Genomic DNA, 20,464 nt, shown 5'->3' with positions numbered 1-20,464 from the left:
AGGCATTTAACTTTCTCTATGACAGCTAAGTAATTTCTTTCGGAAGCTCCAACGTCCTGAATGTCGACTGAAACCTAAGCTGCTAAACATCTGACGCTAAGCTGCTAAAACACAAATTACTCAGGCAATGCCAATGGGCGATTAGCCTATCGAGTTAACAAACAGCAAAGCTAATCTGCGTGTGGAGTGGAGGTAGTGTAGAGATATCGAAAATTCATTTAACTTATTCATGATAATTATCTATGTATTGAAAAAGAATCTAACTATCCTATAGGTATACCTATCAATGATTTCAAGAATGCATAAAATGTTTAAGGATTATGCGCCATTTATAAACACTGTCCAAATTGAATTTTGTACTACTTATTGAGTATATTAAAGCCAGACAGTCATCGGAAATATACCTAGTACCTACACTAACTAGAGTCTAGACATTCCCTGTAGACAAAACCTAACGATTTTACTTGAACTAATGTTTAGCAGAATAAAAACAACGTTTACTTTCTTTCATTAATTTATATACCTACTAATCAACGAGTATAACTATTTACAAATAGTAAACTAACCAATAGTAATACAGCATTATCTCATATTCTTTCCACTGTCTGCTAACTCTTTATCAGCATAAAAAGGATCGTCTAAGTCGTCGTAATAATCTTCGTCGTAATCTTCGTCTTCCACATAACTGGTTTGTTCGTCGTGCATTGCTTCTAGAGGTGCGCGTTCGTCTCGGAGTTTTTTGTGAAGCTTATTTTGTAGGATCTGAAAATTTAGCACATTTGTAGACGGAACTGTAAAGAGCATAACGGATTATTATATTGGTAAAGTCGGTTACCAAGCTTATTTAGTAGGATCTAGAAATTCAGCATATAAGTACTATAGTTAATTATATTTTTCGGTATATTCTAAAAAATTCGGTATATTTTTCGGTATACCGAAAAATATACTAGCTATACAACTATATAGTCTAGCGATACATTGATCATAAGCCAGTTTATAGTTTTAAACATCGATGACTGTGTCTACGAATTCGTACGCGTAGATTTAGATTTTTTTTATTCTTTTATTCCGATTCTTGAATTCTTTGATTTTCCGGTATTTTCGTTGATCGAAAGGTACAAGTTTATTTGAATAAAAAATATTTTTATTCCTATTTCCGGGACAAAAAGTAGCTTATATCCGTTCCCGACATGCAAGCTGTCTCTGTGCCAAATTCCGGTAAAATTGGTTTAAAAAAAAAGAATTCAGTCCGCTCCTCAACCGTTGAGCTATTGAGGCTTTTAAAATTGGTTAAACGGGCTTTGAAAGGCTAGCAGACAGACAGACTTTCGCATTTATAATGTTAGTATAGATGATTTTTGCAGTATATAATTTTGGATGTGTTTCAAGAAACAGGCAATACAAAAGGGCATTTCTCTTTGTCCTATAATAATATCATCTGTGAAATGTGAACGGACTAATAAAATAGGTCTTGAAGCATAAATTACGTGAAAATTGTGTCATAATGTTGAAGCCAGTGGCCAAATAAGACGAGCGTCTAGCCAAAGAATTAAGCTCTACAAAAACTTTACGCTTTCATAGATACTACTAGCTAATCCAGCTTTGCTAGTTTGGAATTTGATGATATAGGAATATATAGATAAACTTATTAATGTTTTGATTATGATTACTGTTCCTTATAAATTTTAATGCAACCTGCGAATTGAATTAAAACAATGCGTATATCATTTATCAATAGCTTGGTGCAGTATGCGTCAGTCTCTTTTGTTTGTATATTGTTTAATTTCATTGTTGACATATATTTCTTTATTATCAAGTTTATTGCTCTATAGGTTGTCCTCGAACATAATTGCGTTCTGTTTACGCACTTTATATATAAAGTTAATGGAAAATTGTTAGTTATCAGCCGACCGATAACGTAATACCAAGGACGCGAAATTAGTTATAAAAGCTATGCATTCTCTAAAGCTAATTATAAGTAGGAGGATAACTTTGTTTTTTTATTCAATGTTACTATGGCTGAATCGAGCCAATTTTCCCGTGATTTATCGATTTATTTTATGGTACGAAGTAAGACACGATGGCGAGAGTGTTTGTACCGCTGTTTGATTACATCGTTAGTCAGTTTTTCGCTTCACACGCAGTAGGAAAGTACAGTATCTAAGTGGGGATACATCCCCTCAAATTTCGTCTAAAACTACTTAACCAAATTAAAAAATAAATAAAGAAACATAAATATGGAAAGACATGTGGCTTACTTGTGACAATGCAGTGCATATCAGTTGATTGCGCTTTATAAGAAGCAACGTTGATCCAAGTCAGTAACTGGATGGGTGACTACTTTGAAAATCCTTTGGCCTTGTCGTTTCCTTCGAGCTTCGACATGTTAAACCGTCGGTCCCAGATATTAACTCTAACGTCTGATAAATAAGCGTTAAAAACTTAACAGTCGAAATATTTTTAGGGTTCCCCACCTCAAAGGAAAAAAGTGTTTTACAGGATCACTTCTTCCAATTCCCTCTGCTGTTTACAAACATCAATCAAAACTGGACTTAGCGCTCTTATAAAAAAATTAAAAGAACATACCTGACGTTTCAATAAGAACTTCGCCAATTCTGCTTCTGTTTGCCAACATCAATCTCTGAGCCTTTGACTCCTCAAGCTCTACAAGTTATCACACTGGATTCAGCGCTCTTTAAAAAAAACACGGGAACATACCTGTCGTATCAAAAAGAACTTCGCCGACTCTGCTTCTGTTTGCTAATATCAGTCTTTGAGCCTTTTACTCCTGAATCTCTATAAGTTATACCACTGGACTCAGTGCCCTCAAAAATAAATACAGAAACATACCTGTCGTTTCATTAAGAACTCTGCTAACTCCTTCTTCTGTTTGCCAACATCAATCTCTGAACCTTTAACTCCTGAAGCTCTATAGGTTATCACACTAGATTCAGCATCTGCATCTATATTGTCCCAAGCCTCTTTGGTTCTCTTCCTAGCAGCTAGAAGCCTGTTCATAATCTTCTCATGGTCCAACCCAAAAACGTTGTGTGTCATTTCTGGTAGCGGTTCTTCTATAATTGGCAGTTCGTCTTCTAGTTGTTTTATTTTTGCCTGCAATAAGTATTATGGATGCTAACCAAAAGCTTTCACCCGCAACTTTGTCCGCGGTATAAATGTTATTTATAGTCTATTAGATGATGCCCGCGACTTTGTAGAGAGACAGACAAGCATGCATCCTTTACTCTTAGTTTAACTCAAAGTTAGTCATGTTTAGCATGGCCAATATTCTTTTTTTATGTTTGGCCTGTATGTATGTCCGTTCCTATATCTGCTCGTAACTACTCAACTGCTCAACCAATCTTAATAAATGATACGTAATTACTAATTAATTTGTCTAGATGGCGCGCGTGTTACTGGATAGGTACATAAAATTCTTAAAAAATCAAAATGGTGAATTTTATGCACTGTAATGTGCGGGCTGAAAAAGATGCCGTGGAAACCGCAGTCAGGGTTTTTCCGATAAATTTTTAAATTGTTTGCTTACATTAATTATTACTGTTAATTTGAAAAACCTGCTGGCCGAATTTACCTTCATTTCTGGTGATAATTTAGTGTTAGACATAAAATCTGTCTTTAGTAAATGTCCCATTTCAGTTGGTATATAATCTTCGCCATAATCTACCATTGCCAGCCGACGATCCAAGTCAACTAACCGTGCCTCTTGCCTATCTAAAAGAAAAGTATTCAAATTAGTTTATGATTTGAGATTGCTGGCAGAATCTTTTTGAATGGAATATGATTATGCTGACCAGTGTAGCTTTTAATCACAATCATTTATTTTGCTGTCATATTATGGTACATGCAACTTATCATTCGTATTTACATAAGAATCAGACATCCACATAACCTGCCATGCATGGTATGCAAATTTTTTTTTACTTAACCTAACAATTTAAAGTGGCAAATAAGCATAGATGGTAAAAATTCTTTTCGCTAACTAGCCACGGCTGAAATCTTCCACCAGACTAGACCAGAGACAATTCATATATTATATAATATATATCCTATTAGATAATGCAACTTTGTACATGCTATTTAGGTTTTTAAAAATTAGGTGTTTTTGGAATTCTCTTCAGGTTATGTTTTTAAAATTTGCTTGTATAATTCTGCTGGTTAAATAGTTTTCTTTACTTTATGTTTCATCTATTTTAAATTTTTTTATAGCGCCTGCCAGGAGTTAAACCCAGGACTTCCCACATTTAAGACCACAGTGCTCACCACTGAGCCAGGGAGGTTGTTTCAAGTAAGATTGTATTTTGGAATAATACAAACCTTTAACAAACACTATGTAGGGCACTTCACCCATCAGCCTAAGGGTTGACAGCTCATGTCTTAAAGGCCCCGCAATGGAGTGGAGGAAGCAGTTTGTCTCATCGTCTGACATATCACCCTTGCATACCCAGAAAACATTCACTGTTTTGAAGTCTGGTGTTACTGTCACCTGATGACAAATAAATATTTAAATATAGTTATTGTGGTAGTTCATACATTTTGTTTTTGTTTATTTATTCAGATGTACAAGTTAGCCTTTGACTGCAATCTCGTCTGGTGGTAAGTGATGATGCAGTCTAAAATGGGAATTATGCAGTTTCTACACAGTTGTATCTCATATACAGTATGGTTTTAGGTGCACATGGGACACACAAATAAATTATATGTGTAATATTCTGTGAAATAAATTACAGAAAATACAGAGGTACAGACTTTGATTTCTATGTGGAGATACCCAGCACTCTATCTGATAAGATAGACCCTCAATATCAAAACACAGTGATCAGCAAACAATGGAAGTAAATTAGTACAAAGAGCTATTTTGAACAAGCTCTATGCAAAATCTCTTTGAATCTTAGGCTCTGTCAAAATAAGTATGACAAAGGACATTAAGTTGTAAGCAAAAACGAGTTGCAGCCTTAACATATATACATAATAAAAGATGTAAAAATATCTTGCCTTAGATATTTCAATCCCTCTGCCCACCACTTGCATAGATACTGTTCCTGTAGACATGATGTCTGTAATGTTTTTCATGAATAACTTATTGAGCATTGCCACTCTACGGATGCCTCGCTTTCCTGGCTCATATTTTATTTTGGTCAAGCTTTTTACACTTGGCATACTGTTTGTATCTATAGGCTGTACTGGGTACCATTGCCTGAAAATTAAAAAATATTAATTTGATTTTTGACAAATTCTCTAGAGCTGCAGTGTTAGCCTTTTATAAAAATGTACATAATATATAATAAAGGGATGTGGGCTACTTGTAAACAGCGTTTCCGTTGATTGCGCTGGCTAAGCAACATTTATCTAAGTCAATAACTGTATGGGGACTGACTTTAGGGGACTGAATATGGCCTTTTTGGTTTTTCCGTGCCTTGGAGAGCATTTTAAGCTGTCGGTCCCAGGTCTTAAATCTGATAGGAATAGTTAAACTACTGTCGAAATCACACATTAATTTGAACATAACACACATACAGAGAAAATAAATAAAAATTGTACAGCATAACCTTAAAAATTTCAGTTTTTTTTTCATATTTTTCATGAATAACAAGATACTAACTTACTTTTTGTTCTTTGGATTTAACATTTTACATAATTTAACACCTTGTTTTTTGTTATAAAGCACGCAAGAACAGTGATAAAATCGGCGAAACATATTTTATGTAAAATAGCTTTATTTCCTATTATGTTTAATTCCTATAATTACTATCTATATTCACATTATTACAGTGTTGTGATTACATCCATTAATTACAAGAAGATGTAGAAGTACAGATAATTTAATTTTCTTAGTAGTATAATAATGTAAGCATTTCTAAAAAGTTAAAAATATTTTTATTTCGAACTTTATTTTGATTTTTTTGATTTTTTGTCACCTTTCGGCACTTTCGGTCAAAGCGTATGTAATTCGGTTTTTTAATCTCTGTGGTTTTTTCCACAGACTAGGAATCCGGAGTGGTTTTTTCTAGTTTCTGTGGTTTTTGCGGCCTTGGGTTCTAACCTTTTGTTTGCGATAGATAAATTAATCTATGCTTCACGTTTCATGCATACGGGCACAACACGCATGATAACACCGTTTGTCACAAGAGGCCTTCGGTGCCAACAAAGAGCATCTTTGATGAAACTGAAGTATTATAGATCTAACAGATTTATCAAAGATCTTAGCTTTGAAGTGTGTCCAAACCCCATCGAAATAATAGATCCATGCCAAAACCAAATAACTAGAATTTTCCTGGAATGCTTTTTTTCTCTCTCTCGTCTGGCTTTAACTACAAAGATTAGCCAATGTCAAGTTTGTAGTTATTTGTAACAAGTTAGGGAAACTATACAAGTATAGACTCCGTCTGTGCCGGCACTCGCCGACATACGCACGGCACCCCCTTAGAGCGCTTTCCAGTCAGTTTTAACAAAAAAACACTCCAAAAAGGCAGAGCACGCCCGCCAGCTAACACCAACACAGACGAAGTCCTCCTGGAATGCTGCATGGTACAGATCTAAACAGAGGCGCGGTGTCTGAATTTGTTATCTGTGTTATCAATCGTAGACTATCTGTAGTTTGTCAAATGTGTGTCAAAAGTTCGCGCGTGTGTGGGTGTTCCCGCCAAGGATCTGTCAAAATTAAGCCAGAAATCAAATTCGGGATAACTTTCATTGTATATTTTGGGATAAATCATATTTTAATATTAGATTTATATATTTATCACAATGTCCAAACCGGACCCAGAGTCCTATATACATAGGAACCCGGATGAAAGTGACGAAAAATGGATTGCGGCTATGGACAATTTGTGTTCAGAGTTAAATGTGGACCCAGTTGCTGCAGCCAAATCAAAGGAATCTTTTTCGGAAATCAAGCAAAATTATACGCTAGACGTGAGTTTACCAGGAGTGTTATTTACATTTCACTTAAGTATTAATTTTTAAGCTTATCAATGGAGTGCTTGGGCAATGTAACAATAAAAAGTGTCAGGTTCCTGAGGTTTCTTGTGGTTGTTTATTACTTGTAAGTTAACGTTTTCAGGGAGATGTTTTGCATTGGATGGCGTGTGCCCTATATGTTGCGTGTCGCACTTCAATCACCCCGACAGTGCAATCGGGTAAAGCTGTGGAGGGAAACTGTGTCAGCCTCACCAGGTTGCTTAGGCTTTGTAACATAAGGTATTTACTATTTATCCACAAATTATTATACATGCCTATTTTAAACTCATAATTATTGACAACTCTTTTGCTGTGTGATATCCTGTTTGAATGTAATTGTTATTAAAAATCAACTTGGATTTTTTAAAATCATTCATTCTTAATGAGATTATGCATGTCTTTAATCTCATTAAAAAAATTCATAATCTCAAGTATCTAGATCCAGATGTGTAAGCCGTAATATGTAGAGTTCAGATTCTCCTTTTTTATTACCCATCTCTTGTACCAAAATCTGCTAAATGGATGGACTGTGAAAAAATAGCAAGCGGACCCGACACACTTTTGCATTTATGTTTGTATGGAATATGTAATTATTTATTTGCAGTCTCATACAATTTTTTAACAAAATCAAGAACTGGATGGAGATGGCATTAATGTCAACAGACTTCAAAGACAGAATAACCAGATTAGAGCACAAGTTTGCTGTATCAACTGTGCTTTTTCGTAAATTCCAACCCATTTTTCAAGAGATATTTTCTGGATTGACAAATGATCCACCTAAAAGTAATTCTAAAAGCAAGAAACACAAGTGAGTATCAGTGTTAAGCCACTAATTGTATAATGTTATTTATTATATAGGTCTTTGGTTAGAATATTTTACTTCAATAATAATGCACATATATATATATATATATATATTTATTTATTTATTTATTTATTTATTTATTTATTGTATAGTATGTACCTATTAGAGTGTATGTCTATGTATACGTAATTGTATATATACATGATGACTCCTCGTCTTATCCTTTAGGTTCGAACATACGGGTTACCTGGGAGAGATCACTTTAGTGATAAGGTCGCCCTTTGTATTTTTATCTGTATCATTTATTATTTTCTTTGTAATTTTGTGCAATAAAGATGTTTAAATAAATAAAATAAATAAATAAATGCAGTACAAAAGTTAGGACTATTTGAAATTTTTACACTTTCAGTGTTTTAGGTGAATTTAAAGGAGCCTGTTGTTTCTAATGACTTATTAGCTTTTAAATTGTATAACTAGTCAATTATATTATTCATTCATTTTGAGGCATCATATAAAATATAAGCAGCAATACAATGAAACTTGGTTAGGTAATTTATGTACCTATAAGCATGTTATGCTATTCTGACAAAAACTTTGAGCAGAAAAAACACTTTGATCTTCATTACCTCATTATCACTCATTCCAATTATTCCTGATTTTTTAATTATTTATCTTGTAATTTTAATTTTTCCTAGCTCATATTGATGGATCTATCTACTTTTAATACAAATTGATGGCCAAATTTGATAAAAATATTTCTTATTTCAGGTTACAGCCCTGCACAGCAAATGCGCTATTCGAATTCACATGGTGTCTGTATGTGTGTGTGAAGGGAGAGTTTCATAACTCTGCTGATGACTTAGTAGATATGTATCATGTATTACTATCATGTCTTGACTTTGTATTTGCTAATGCCTTTATGGCAAGACGGAAGGATTTGATTAATCCTGCTTTTAAAGGTAAGACTGTTTATTCATTATATTTCTTGTCCCAAACACTTAATAAAAAGTTTATTGAAAACAATAAACAATCCACTTATTTTTAGTAACACAAAAGGATACAATACTTATAGCATCTTCAACTAAAACCGCTGATCAAATGTGGTTGGACAGTGAAGCAATGCCTTTGATTTGTGGATGAGTCAGACATAGATAAATATTTGAATCCTGACCTACTATTAAGAAAAATAATAATTGAAGTGTGTTCTGCCAAGTATTTGGCCGGTTAGTACAATACCTCCCATCTTGCTCCTGACACACCCCAGGATTGCTCTGACTAGAAGTGTCCGTCAACAGACTATTTGAAATATCTTTATGCTGTGACTATGACTATACTAATAGACTATCAGTCTTGACAATTGGAGGGGAAAAAGGTACTTTTAATACTAGATGATGCCTGCGACTACGTCCATGTGGATGTAGGTTTTTAAAAGTCCTGAGGGAACTCTGATTTTTGGGATAAAAAGTATTCTATGTCCAGGATACCAATCTCCGTACCAAATAGATAATGCTTGGGACTTCGTCCAGGAGGATTTAGGTTCTTCAAAATACCCAAGGGTACTTGATTTTCCAGGACAAAAAGTAGTCTATGTTCATTCCCAAAATGCAAGCTAGCTCAATTATATTGGATAGAATCAGGCGTTACTTTGCGGAAGTTCATGTTTAGCAAGAAACAGTTAAAAATTATTTTGCTATAATCCGCCAACAGTTGGCGGATTATAGCAAAATAATTTTTAACTGTTTCTTGCTAGCTCAATTATGTCAAAATTGCTTAAACTGATAGGCTCTGAACAGTGAAAAGGTAACAGAGCCAGACCAAACAAACTTTTATAATAATAATATGGATTAACTGGACATTTGAAACCATTAGCCTATACATTATATACATAATAAATAGGGTATTTTTTATTTTTTAAAAATTGTTTTAGGTTTACCAGAAGATTGGCACGAAGATGACTTTGAGGTGCCTAAGAAGCCACCTTGCATAATATCAGTATTGTGTGAAATCAAGGAAGGCCTAGCAGTTGAGGCTGCCACTATGAAGGAGTACAGCTGGAGGCCTGTTATTAAGAAATTCTTTGAGAAGGGGGTGAGAGTAGATTTTTTAAACAATACTTAACAGCACCTAGGTTTACACAGAAGGATTGTAAGAATATTTTTCTATATTAAGTGAGTTAAGGCCGTAAAGTGCAATTCAGCTCAATGAGCCCTGCAGCCTTAAATATAATAAACACTTCTATTGCACTATCAACATTAGACCAGGATATTTTTTTTTCAACATATTATTCAGGATGTACACTGAAAAAAATACAAGTTTGTAGTGTTACGTTTATATAATCCAATTCAACTTTATAGCTCTAACAGTTTATTTTTAAAATAGCTGTGAGTGTTGGTGATACAAGGATGGAACGACGGATAGGAAAAACTATAAGGGGTTCCTTGTTTACTACAAAACCCAGACCAAACCCTAAAAATGTATTTCTCTCTTCCAGTCATTTTGTGGTGTATAACTTCAACAATAGATTTTTAATATGTGGTACTTTTTGATTTTTACTTTAGATTTTTTTTTTAGATTCTAAAGGGTAACAGCGATCACCTAACAGGCTTATTAGATATCGGGAACTTTGATGCAAATCTGAAATCATTGAACAATCTTTACGAGACATATGTATTGAGTGTGGGAGAGTTTGACGAAAGGATATTTTTAGGTAAGTTAATTTTGAATAGATCTTTTTTAAAACATTCATTCAATCGAAAAACTGTTTTTTATAGTTAAATAATTTAAATAACTTTAATAAAATTGTAAAGGGAAAGAACCTTTCTAATTTTTTAACTTTAATTTGTATAAAAGCAGATATATCTTACCAAAAGAGGTTTTTTTATTTTGCTTTGAGTAACTGGCCATTAATAATACTTTTTAAAATAAAGTAATTTGACAAATGACAAAGTGAAGAAAACATTTCTAATCAAGTTTCTAATTGTTTGTTTTGCTTTTGTGATTTTCTTTAAAAATGTCTCGATTTGCTTGTTTAAATGCATATTTGTGGTATTATGAGAAATATGGTAAATTTTATGTTTAATAATAAATAATTTGTAAAAAAAATTTAATTGAAAATGTTTCAAAAACTTAAAGCCTAGCCTTATCTAACTGCTGTACAAATCATGCCCTCGTGGAATGGTACCATGAATACTGGCTGCATTTCCTCGCTGTACAGCCAAGTTGATTCGCTAAAGATGCGCAAAAATGAGCCAGCACCTACTGTCACTAGATGAGGCTATTAACCCTAGTGAAATGTCTTGTCAATTTTTTGTTTATTGTAATAATATTTTTAGGTGAGCACGCCAATGAACAGATCGGTACCAAGAATAAGGTATCGAAGGATGAAATATCGCAAGTTATTGCATCATTTGGCCCGGTATGTACTATGTAATTATTTGATATACTTACACTGTAAAATTTTAGTGGGTTTAGAGCCACGGCTAAGTGAATCATCTTAAGCAGTACTTCACTTCGTTGTTTTGGTAAACTAGGCGCTTTTTAGAGTTCCGTCGCTCAAAACTTTGATGTCTGTCTGTCTGTCTGTCCATCTGTCGTGCCTGTCAAGAAAACCTATAGGGTACTTCCCGTTGACCTAGAATCATGAAATTTAGCAGTTAGGTAGGTCTTATGCCACAAGTAGAGGAAAAAATCCGATAACCGTAAATTTGTGGTTACATAGCAAAACAAATATTAAAATATGTTCACAAATAATTGGTATTTTCAAAGTAAGATAACTATACCAAGTGGGATATCATATAAAAGGGCTTTACCTGTACATTCTAAAACAGATTTTTATTTCTTTTGATGCATAATAGTTTTTTATTTATCGTGCAAAATGTCTGAAAAAATACCTGAATACCGGAACCTCAGTGCGCAAGTCTGACTCGCACTTGGCCGGTTTTTTACTCTGATACAAGTCAGCCTTAGACAATTTGATTAATCTTAGTAATATACTAAATCTGGCAATAAAATGAAATGAAATGAATGGAAAAGAAAGGAATTTGTTTCATTGGTACAGAGTAGTCGCGCCTGCCCAGACACCCCTCTGACGGGGCGACGGTATTTGGCGCGGCAGGAGAAGTTAACGCCGGTCTCCGAAGCCACCAACAGTCTAGCGCGCCTAGCAGCCTTCCTGAGACATACGAGACCAAAACCATCGCCGCATCTGCTAGGGTTTTTCGCGTGAGTTAATTTTAAATTTAGTATATATTATATCATGCGCACAGCACAGCTAGAGCAAATATTTTTTCCTACGTTAATAAATAATTTTAATAAAACTGCCGTTTTACCACGCTTTCGAGTGTGTTGATTTTTCTAAATTTTGAGGTTGAGGTTCAAAATTGTAAGGTTTTTACTAAATTTTTGTATGAATATTAACTCTTAAGTTATTCTATACTAAAATTTAAATCTGTTCAGCCATTTTGCGTGATTAAGTCATTTTCTCAAACTTTCAGATTCTAGTTTTCTGAAACTTTTATTTAAATTATTAATTAGAGAGCGAAAATAGCAAGCGCAAATTTTTTATTGGATTTAATGTTTGATCTAGCGTCCGTTACTTACGTGAAAAAAAATTATATTTCATAGGGATTGCGGTGTGAGCGAAGACGCAATTAACGCGCGGGTGATAGAGCCATGCCAAGGCTGGCAGGAGCAGTTCGCCAGCAGCCTGCAGGAGACCAACTGCAGCAGGGAAACCATCGCGTTCCGCTGCAACATGGTCACGTGCTTGTACTACAAGGTGCTGGAGCACATCATCCGCGAGGAGCATCGGAAGAAGCCGCAGCTGTCTCTACAGGTACATGTCTATTCTAACCTCATTGATGACCTGTAGATACGATGAATAGTAGATTGGCCGAATATGACGAATAGTAATTTGTCCGAATAAGACGAATAGTTGTTTGGTCGAATACCGAATATTCGGCCGATTACTAAAGACAGTATAAATGCGAGGAGGATATAGCTGTGGCAAGGTATTTGTCTATTCTAACCTCATTGATAACCTGTAGATACGACGAATAAGTAAATTGACTGCACATGACGAATGGTAATATGTCTGAATAAAATGAAAAGTTGTTTGGTCTAATACCGAATATTCGGGCAACTACTAGAAAATAGTATAAACGAGGGGGCCGTGCTAAGGCTGGCAGGAGCATTTCAAAGATAGGCTGTACAGTTGCTGGTGAATAGTAGTGTTCAAATACTAAATATTCAGTAAACATCTAGAGGACATTACAAGCTTATCTTATGCCTGTTCTGCTACGGATTTGTCAGGTTTTGGATGGTGACTTTGTTTCAGATTCTTCTATCGCAAGAGACATACCAACTGACAGTGTACGCGTGTTGCACGGAAGTGGTACTACACGCATACGGCGTTCACTCGCTGCGCTTTCCTCGCGTGCTCCAGATATATGGTCTCAGCGCGTTTCACTTCTATAAGATCATTGAGCTAGTGGTGCAGGCTGTTGTTGAAAAGCTCAGCAGGGATGTCATCAAGCACCTTAATGCGGTAAGTCTTAAAGTTCTCTTTTCTTATACGTAGAGTATGGTACGACCTTAGGAAAAATACCAGGCGGTTACTACGCTAAAAAAAGAATGTGCTTGATGCATTTGTGTCTAGAGCCATCTTCGCATTGTTGCCTTTCTAATGAAACTGGTTTGAGGCACAACTGTTGGATGGTTTCAAACTTATAATGGATATAGGTAGAAACATTTTTGTGTTTTATATATTACGACTATGTACCAAATAGTTGCGGTGGTATAGTCTTGACACATTAAGTATTTTACATAGGTGGCAAAAAATTTCTACATGAAATTGATTTTCAGAAATGAACTTGCACTAACCTAATATTTTTGTGTTGTACTTACGATATTCAACGCATAACAGGCGGAAATGTTTAAGTGCGGAAACCAGCCCAGAGAGAAGAAAGATGATATTCATGATTCATTTTATATCAGGTGGAAGAGCAAGTACTAGAATCGCTAGTGTGGACGTCGGACAGTCCACTTTGGGAGCAGCTAACAAAGACGCCCGTCCCCGCCTCCACTGAAGTGTATGTCCAAGAATCGCCTAACAGCCGAAGGACTATTGGTATGTGTTTTGATATAAAAATTAATTTGATCATTAACAAATCTCGGTACAATACTTTCCATAAAAGTCTGTTTATTGCGCATACATTTTGAGAACTCACCCGCCTTATTTGCTTTATGTGTCAACTGTCATGTCAAAACTACAATCTTTAGTCCTAATTCGCACGAGCGTTAAAAAATCGTTGCGTTAAAACCTGGCGTTGGCTGAACATACAAAGTGCGCGTTAAAAAAGCGTTGACGTGTGAACAGATACTTGGGAATGCATTTGTTCTATTTGAAACGCTTTTTTAACGGACGTTAAAAAAGCTCTCGTGCGAATGAGGCCTTAGTCCTTAATTTAGGGTAAACCGTACTTTTGACATGACAGTTAACAGAGAAAATATGGCGATTGAGTTCTCATTTATGCATTATATGACCTTATTTTCATTTTTTTTATCGTAATTTTATTAAATAAAGGTGGTATGCAATCGCCCGTTTCTGCAGCAATCGACAGCTACATAACGCCGATGGCAGATCAGGCAAAGAAGCAGCTGTTCAAGGACAATGTGAAACCTGGACAGTCGCTATTAGGTATGTAAAATTATAAAAGATTAAAATTTTCGAAATATATTTAATATACAGAAATCGACCAATTACATCTTTATTATAACTCTAGATAAACTCATAACATCTGCATCGGATTATATTATAACAAACCCCACCACACAAATTGCAAATCCTATTTTATCCTTTAGGGATTGAATTTTCAAAAATCATTTCTTAGCAGATGTCCACATCATATCTGCATGCCAAATTTTATCTTAATCCGTCCAGTAGTTTGAGCTATTCGATATACGGCGACTATACGGCGATAAAAGCGTTGTTAAATCAGTCAGTCAGTCACCTTTCTCTTTTCCTGTTACTTACTTACGTAGATAACTAAGTAACTAAGATATATTCCTTACAAAACGATTATTTCCAGTGCAAACCAACAATGTGAAACAAGAAACGTTAGAGTCTGCATCGCCGCCACCCGCACCTTCTGTCGTTGACACCGCCCCCAACACCCCCAACACAACGCCGAAGAAGGCCAATAACTCATTAATACTCTTCTTTAGAAAGGTTAGTATATTGAAAATACTCTTCTTTAGAAAAGTCAGTACATTGAAAATACTCTTTAGAACGGTCAGTACATTGAAAACACTCTTCTTTAGTTTCGTAAATTATAAACCCTATTCTGTAGAAAGTTCAGAAAATTGTTAGTACTCATTTTTAGAAAGGTCATCTCATATACTCATTTAGAAGGTCAGAGACATTGAATACACTTTTCTTTAGAAACGTCTGTAAATTGAAAACACTTATAAAATACTTCAAAATATCAGACTTCTGACACTGAAAAAACTTTTAATGTTAGAAATATATCTATTGCTAAATGCTGAGTAGAGTCCATTTTGGTACCACACACCACGCATATTATTTCGAGCAATTATTATCCTTCTTGTGGCACCAAAAACACTTTTTTTTCTTTGTTGTAACTTTTATTTTTTCGTCGACAGTTCTACAGTCTAGCAGTAGTGAGAATGAATGACCTGTGCACGCGGCTGGGTTTAACAGACGATGAGCTGAAGCGCAAAATATGGACGTGCCTGGAATACTCCATCATGCACCAAACACAGCTCATGCGAGATCGACATCTGGATCAGATCCTGATGTGCGCCGTATACGTCATTTGCAAGGTTGGTGCATATTTATAGCAGACTGAGCTCACGAGAAATATACCTTACTTAGGTGCTGCTAATGATTAAGCAACCTTATGTTAAGTGATTACCGCTGCCAATGAATGGCAGCGGTATTAAGTGATTACCGCTGCCAATGAATGGCAGCGGTAATCACTTAACATAAGGTTGCTCTTGCTCGTTAATTGCTTACTATTTTTTTAAATATCTACGGCAGCGCGCCCCTTTGACGGAACTAGCATAATTCTTATGTCTAATGAAAAGAGAGATAAGCGTAACTCTCTCTGATGAAAAGTGGGATAAGAGTTACGCGTTAGAAAGAGAGGCGTTGATTAGATTTTAGGTCGCGCCGCTGTGCAAGCTGAATTTCATTTTATTTTGTCTTATCATATGAGTCGCTATTTAGTTTTAAAATGCCTTTGGAGTGACTTTTCTGTACCTTAGGCTCCGGCTAAACGTTTCGTCTTACCTGAGTGCTTACAGAGAATTATTTGTTTCAGGTATCAAATACAGCGACAAATCAAGTGGAGAGAACATTCGCAGACATCATGCGATGTTACCGACAGAGACCTCTAGCTGACAATCATGTTTATAGATCAGTTTTGATCAACAAAGGGAGCGAAGAAGGTATGTAGATATCAAAAAACTAAATATCTATATTACGGAAAATAATATAATTTTCAATACTACAAGGTTGAATGTTGAAAAATCTACATTGGTACTATTATAACCTCTGAAATGACAAGTCTTTTACTTTTATGCCTTTTACAAATTCTCTATGTGGGTACGTTATCTATAGGATAAGTTTTGCACGAGGTTTAGACCTGTCTGAATTCAGTTTAGAAATTGTGTAGAACAGAATTAGGATGGTTGAAATAGTTCTGTTTCTAAAGCTAAAAATGTTTTCTATATTAAATAATGTAAGACTAAGAAATTTCTTCATAATGTAAAATATTAGTAGTTATAGACCATAGAGAAGCAAAAAAGGGTCTAATGATTACAAAGACATAAGCTTGGTATTGATACACATTTGAAGCAAATATCTATACATATTATAAAATTGTAGAAAAGTGGTGTCTGTACAATGGAAATATATAAAAAAAAAGTAGCAGGGGTTGTTATTATATCGATGCCGAACCCGAAATTGTAATTAATTTTTTTTGTCTGTTTGTCTGTGTGTTTGTGCACGCTAATATCAGAAACGGCTTATTCGATTTAGATACGGTTTTCACTAATATATTGTAGTAAGCTTCACTTAACATTTAGTGTTTATTTCATGTCAATCGGTTCATAAATAAAAAAGTTATGTCAATTTAAAGAATCACGGCGAACATTTTTAACGTACAGAGTACGTACTACACGCCTCGCGCCTGAGCGTCCGTGGCTATATAAAGCGCGCTGAGAGCTATTCCACGCGAACGAAGTCGCGGGCACAGCTAGTATTTATTAAATCTCTTTTGTGTAGTATGATGATGGTCAGAGGTTATTATATTATGACTATGACAGAAATAATCGACATGAGGCGAGTCGCGGAGGAACGCTGGATTCAGGCGCTGCAAGACGGTGGCGTGTGGAAATCCCTAAATTAGACCTATGTCAAGCCGTGGGCAGTGGATTTCTATCGGTTGATCATGATGATGATGATGATGATGATAGAAATAATGTTTGTTTTAGAATCACCCGAGAGAGGAGATTTGATCAACTTCTACAACAAAGTCTACGTTAAATGCATGCAGGCCTTCGCACTCAGGTTTACAGGGAGGCATAGAGACGTAAGTATGCCTGTCTGTTTGTAACCTCTCTTCGTCTTAACCGCTAACCAGAAGAACCAGAACTTCGATTGTATGTGATTTGTTTTTGACCAGTAAGAACCTTTTTTTTCAGAATAAAAAATGTACTATGTCTATAGATACACAGAAGATGCCTTTATCTTGAAAAGTTTTCAAACTCAAACTCAAATTCAGATATTTTTCGGACGGAAATAACTTTCATATGTTACTTTAGTCGAAAATGGTCGGCAAACAGAACATCTGTTTGGGGCGGCCACCAAAGATTTATTTTTACGTACTACGACTCCTTATCAAAACTACTAAATTACTTTTAAATTGTTTTTTATCACTGTCACAAAGTCAAAGAAAATTTACTTCAACCGCGCGATAGGTTACACGTCCAAACTGTTTTGTACAATTCCGTACCTCAAAAGAAAAAAAGGGAACTCTTATAAAATCACTTCGTCGTCTGTCTGTTTCATCAAAATCATGAAAGGCAGGTAACAATGTCTTATAGCACAAGTAAAGCAAAAAATCTGAAAACTGAATTTGTGGTTACATCACAATTTTTTTTTTAATAAAAACCAATTTGTATAAATTTGTATTGCAATGCATTGGCAGGAATGCAGTCTGTCTCCATTGCCGGCGGGTAGGGCGAGCCGAGCGGGGAGGTCGCCGGGCGGCCAACGCGTGTCTGAGAGACACCAGTTGTACGTCAAACCCCTAACAACGCCGCCCAACCATCAGCACCATCTCACTTACCGGTTTAGCAGGAGTCCTGCCAAGGTACTATGACGTCATGTTTATCCCACTTCTGATACCGTTATACTCACTCGTACTCAGTACGGAACCAAAAGAATGACCTTGTTTTTAGTCTCAATAGCAGGGAAGGGTAGTTCAAACGGGAAATTCAGCGCATGTGTAAGAGACACCAGATGTATGTCAAACCCATTACACCGCCGCTGCCTAAACAGCACCAGTTAAGTAGGAGCATTGCTAAGATACTATGACGTCATGTTTATCCTACTTCTGCTATCGTTACATTTTACTAGATCTCGTCTTCAAGGTGATATATGAAACCGCATCATCAACAACGCTTTTATCGCTTGGTGCGTAGCCCTGTATTTATTGTACTTGGTCTAGGAGCATTAGCCACATACTTTACCTCCCGCATTAGTAGTTACCACGCGTTTTCGTAAGTCTAATACACATCAATCCCGTTTTAAAGCGAGTGTACGCGTGTACAAGTATCCCCACTATTTTCGCTCATGTCTCAAGATACGTACATCCGTGTCGGCGCCTATATCTCATCTTTAAGGAATCGTCAAAGCAGTGGTATATGAAATCGCTCACCAACCATTTAGCATCACTATTCATCAACGCTTTATTACGTTGTCTTCTTTACATTTTGTGTACTTTTTGTCTGGTGGGAGGCTTCGACCATGGTTAGCTACCACCCTACCGGCAAGGCTGTGCCGCCAAGCGATTTAGCTTTCCGGTACGATGCCATGTACCAAATGGACCAAAGAGGTAGGGGTAAAAACTACCAGATCCCTTCCAGGTTAGCCCGTTTTCACCTTAGACTGCATCATCACTTACCACCAGGTGAGATTGCAGTCAAGGGCTAACTTGTATATAACTTGAATAAATAAATAAAACGTTGGTTCTTATTTCTTATCAGGATCTGCACGCAATCAACACGATGGTGTCGTGTGAGGTCGGCGGCATAAAGCGGGCGGCGGAAGGCAGCGACGTGGTGAAGCGCGCGCGCTACACGGCGGCCGGCGTGGCGCGCAAGCTGCAGGGGCTGGTCAGCGACCGGCAAGCGGTCTGATTTATTGGTGAGTTTGCTGCTGTGTGTCACTGTCAATGGTACAGTCAACAAAGCTAATTTAGCATCCACCAGTACAAGCAACTCAGGGTGCAAACCTAGCTTTGCTGCTCACTGTACGTGCTTCAATGTATTGTGAGAACGTGTCTGATACTCTGTCATGTGTCACTGGCATGTGTGACATGCTTCAATGAATTGTGTGACTGTTACTCGTTCTTGTTCTTTGCTTCTTGTTCTTGTGACTCTGTTGCTGGTATGTGTGCTGATCATCTATGGATTATGGCAATGACATTGTGCTTTGACGGTAAATTGTGACTTATGTTGTGATAAATTGTGCGACTACTGATTATATTGGCATATGTGTTATATTTCGATAGATTTTGTGAACGTCTCAGTGGCATATGTGATGTCCTCGGTATGTTAGTTTCACTAGCTGATGCCCGCGACTTCATCCGCGTGGATTTAGGTTTTTAAGGATTCCGTGGGAACTCTTTAATTTTCCGGGGTAAAAAGTAGCCTATGTCACTCACCAGGTCTTTACCTACACCCATGCAAGAAACCTCGTCGATCCGTTTCTCCGTTGCAACCTGATTAAAGGACAAACCAATAAACAGACAAACAAACACACTTTTGTATTTATAATATGGACAGTGATTGTGACTACTGGCTCTACAATTTTTACTAGGTACACTACAAAAAATTGGTTACTGAAAATTTAAACTATTTTTTTTCCTTTTCAGATGTAAAACTACCCGCCATATTTACACGAGACATCCAAATGAAGTTCAGTCATATTTATTGTATGTAGTACCAAAAATGTTGCTTTTAGCTCTCTAGGGTATTCTTTTCCTTTACGGTTTTTATTTTATTATGAATGACGAATTATTAAAAAAAATCAATTTTTAATGTAAGAAAATATATTTTGTCACAATACAGCCCTTCATTTGGCCAAGTCTTATGCTATGATTGGTGCTAATTAGACGGTTTGTAAAGCCCAATGTCCACTTGGTCGCGGAATCGAATCATAGTATTTCTATTCTAATATATTTTCAATGCTGCTACTGTTCAATGCTTTTAGATCCATGCCATAGATCCGGGGTTCAATTTCGCATGTACTTTCAAATTTTCGAAGTTATGTACGGTTTATTAAAGCTGGATGCGACGGGTCTGCCCGCACAGAAATTAGCTCTAGTATCAAATAATTTATAGGTTGTAATCAATACTAGAGCTAATTTTTTT

General features: G+C 36.1%; 2 protein-coding genes across 3 annotated transcripts; one reads left to right on the top strand and one right to left on the bottom strand.

The window, feature by feature from the left end:
• Nucleotides 1-496: 496 nt before the first annotated feature.
• Nucleotides 497-5,970, bottom strand: LOC123875947. Of its 2 annotated transcripts, XM_045922059.1 has the most exons (7): nucleotides 5,770-5,970; nucleotides 5,625-5,731; nucleotides 5,014-5,215; nucleotides 4,336-4,504; nucleotides 3,593-3,732; nucleotides 2,851-3,114; nucleotides 497-762 (listed from the first exon to the last, which is right to left on the bottom strand). In XM_045922059.1, the coding sequence occupies exons 2-7, from the start codon at nucleotides 5,714-5,716 to the stop codon at nucleotides 583-585; spliced, it is 1,047 nt and encodes a 348-aa protein (XP_045778015.1). In that variant the 5' UTR covers nucleotides 5,717-5,731; nucleotides 5,770-5,970; the 3' UTR covers nucleotides 497-582. The 2 variants fall into 2 exon arrangements, with proteins under 2 accessions (XP_045778015.1, XP_045778014.1); XM_045922058.1 differs by having other exon boundaries at nucleotides 5,625-5,970.
• A 658-nt stretch (nucleotides 5,971-6,628) lies between these two features.
• Nucleotides 6,629-20,405, top strand: LOC123875945 (retinoblastoma-like protein 1). Its single transcript, XM_045922055.1, has 19 exons — nucleotides 6,629-6,933; nucleotides 7,082-7,218; nucleotides 7,583-7,786; nucleotides 8,552-8,742; nucleotides 9,711-9,871; nucleotides 10,355-10,490; nucleotides 11,116-11,198; nucleotides 11,841-12,004; nucleotides 12,407-12,617; nucleotides 13,119-13,328; nucleotides 13,778-13,910; nucleotides 14,367-14,480; nucleotides 14,872-15,011; nucleotides 15,446-15,625; nucleotides 16,126-16,252; nucleotides 17,300-17,397; nucleotides 18,016-18,180; nucleotides 19,076-19,235; nucleotides 19,966-20,405. Exons 1-18 carry the CDS (start codon nucleotides 6,766-6,768, stop codon nucleotides 19,226-19,228), a joined length of 2,775 nt encoding a protein of 924 aa, XP_045778011.1. The 5' UTR covers nucleotides 6,629-6,765; the 3' UTR covers nucleotides 19,229-19,235; nucleotides 19,966-20,405.
• Nucleotides 20,406-20,464: the final 59 nt, after the last annotated feature.

This window comes from Maniola jurtina, chromosome 20, assembly GCF_905333055.1.
Source record: "Maniola jurtina chromosome 20, ilManJurt1.1, whole genome shotgun sequence".
Lineage (NCBI taxonomy): Eukaryota > Metazoa > Arthropoda > Insecta > Lepidoptera > Nymphalidae > Maniola > Maniola jurtina.
Note: the sequence above shows the minus strand (reverse complement) of the source record. Positions and strands in the feature narration are given on the sequence as shown.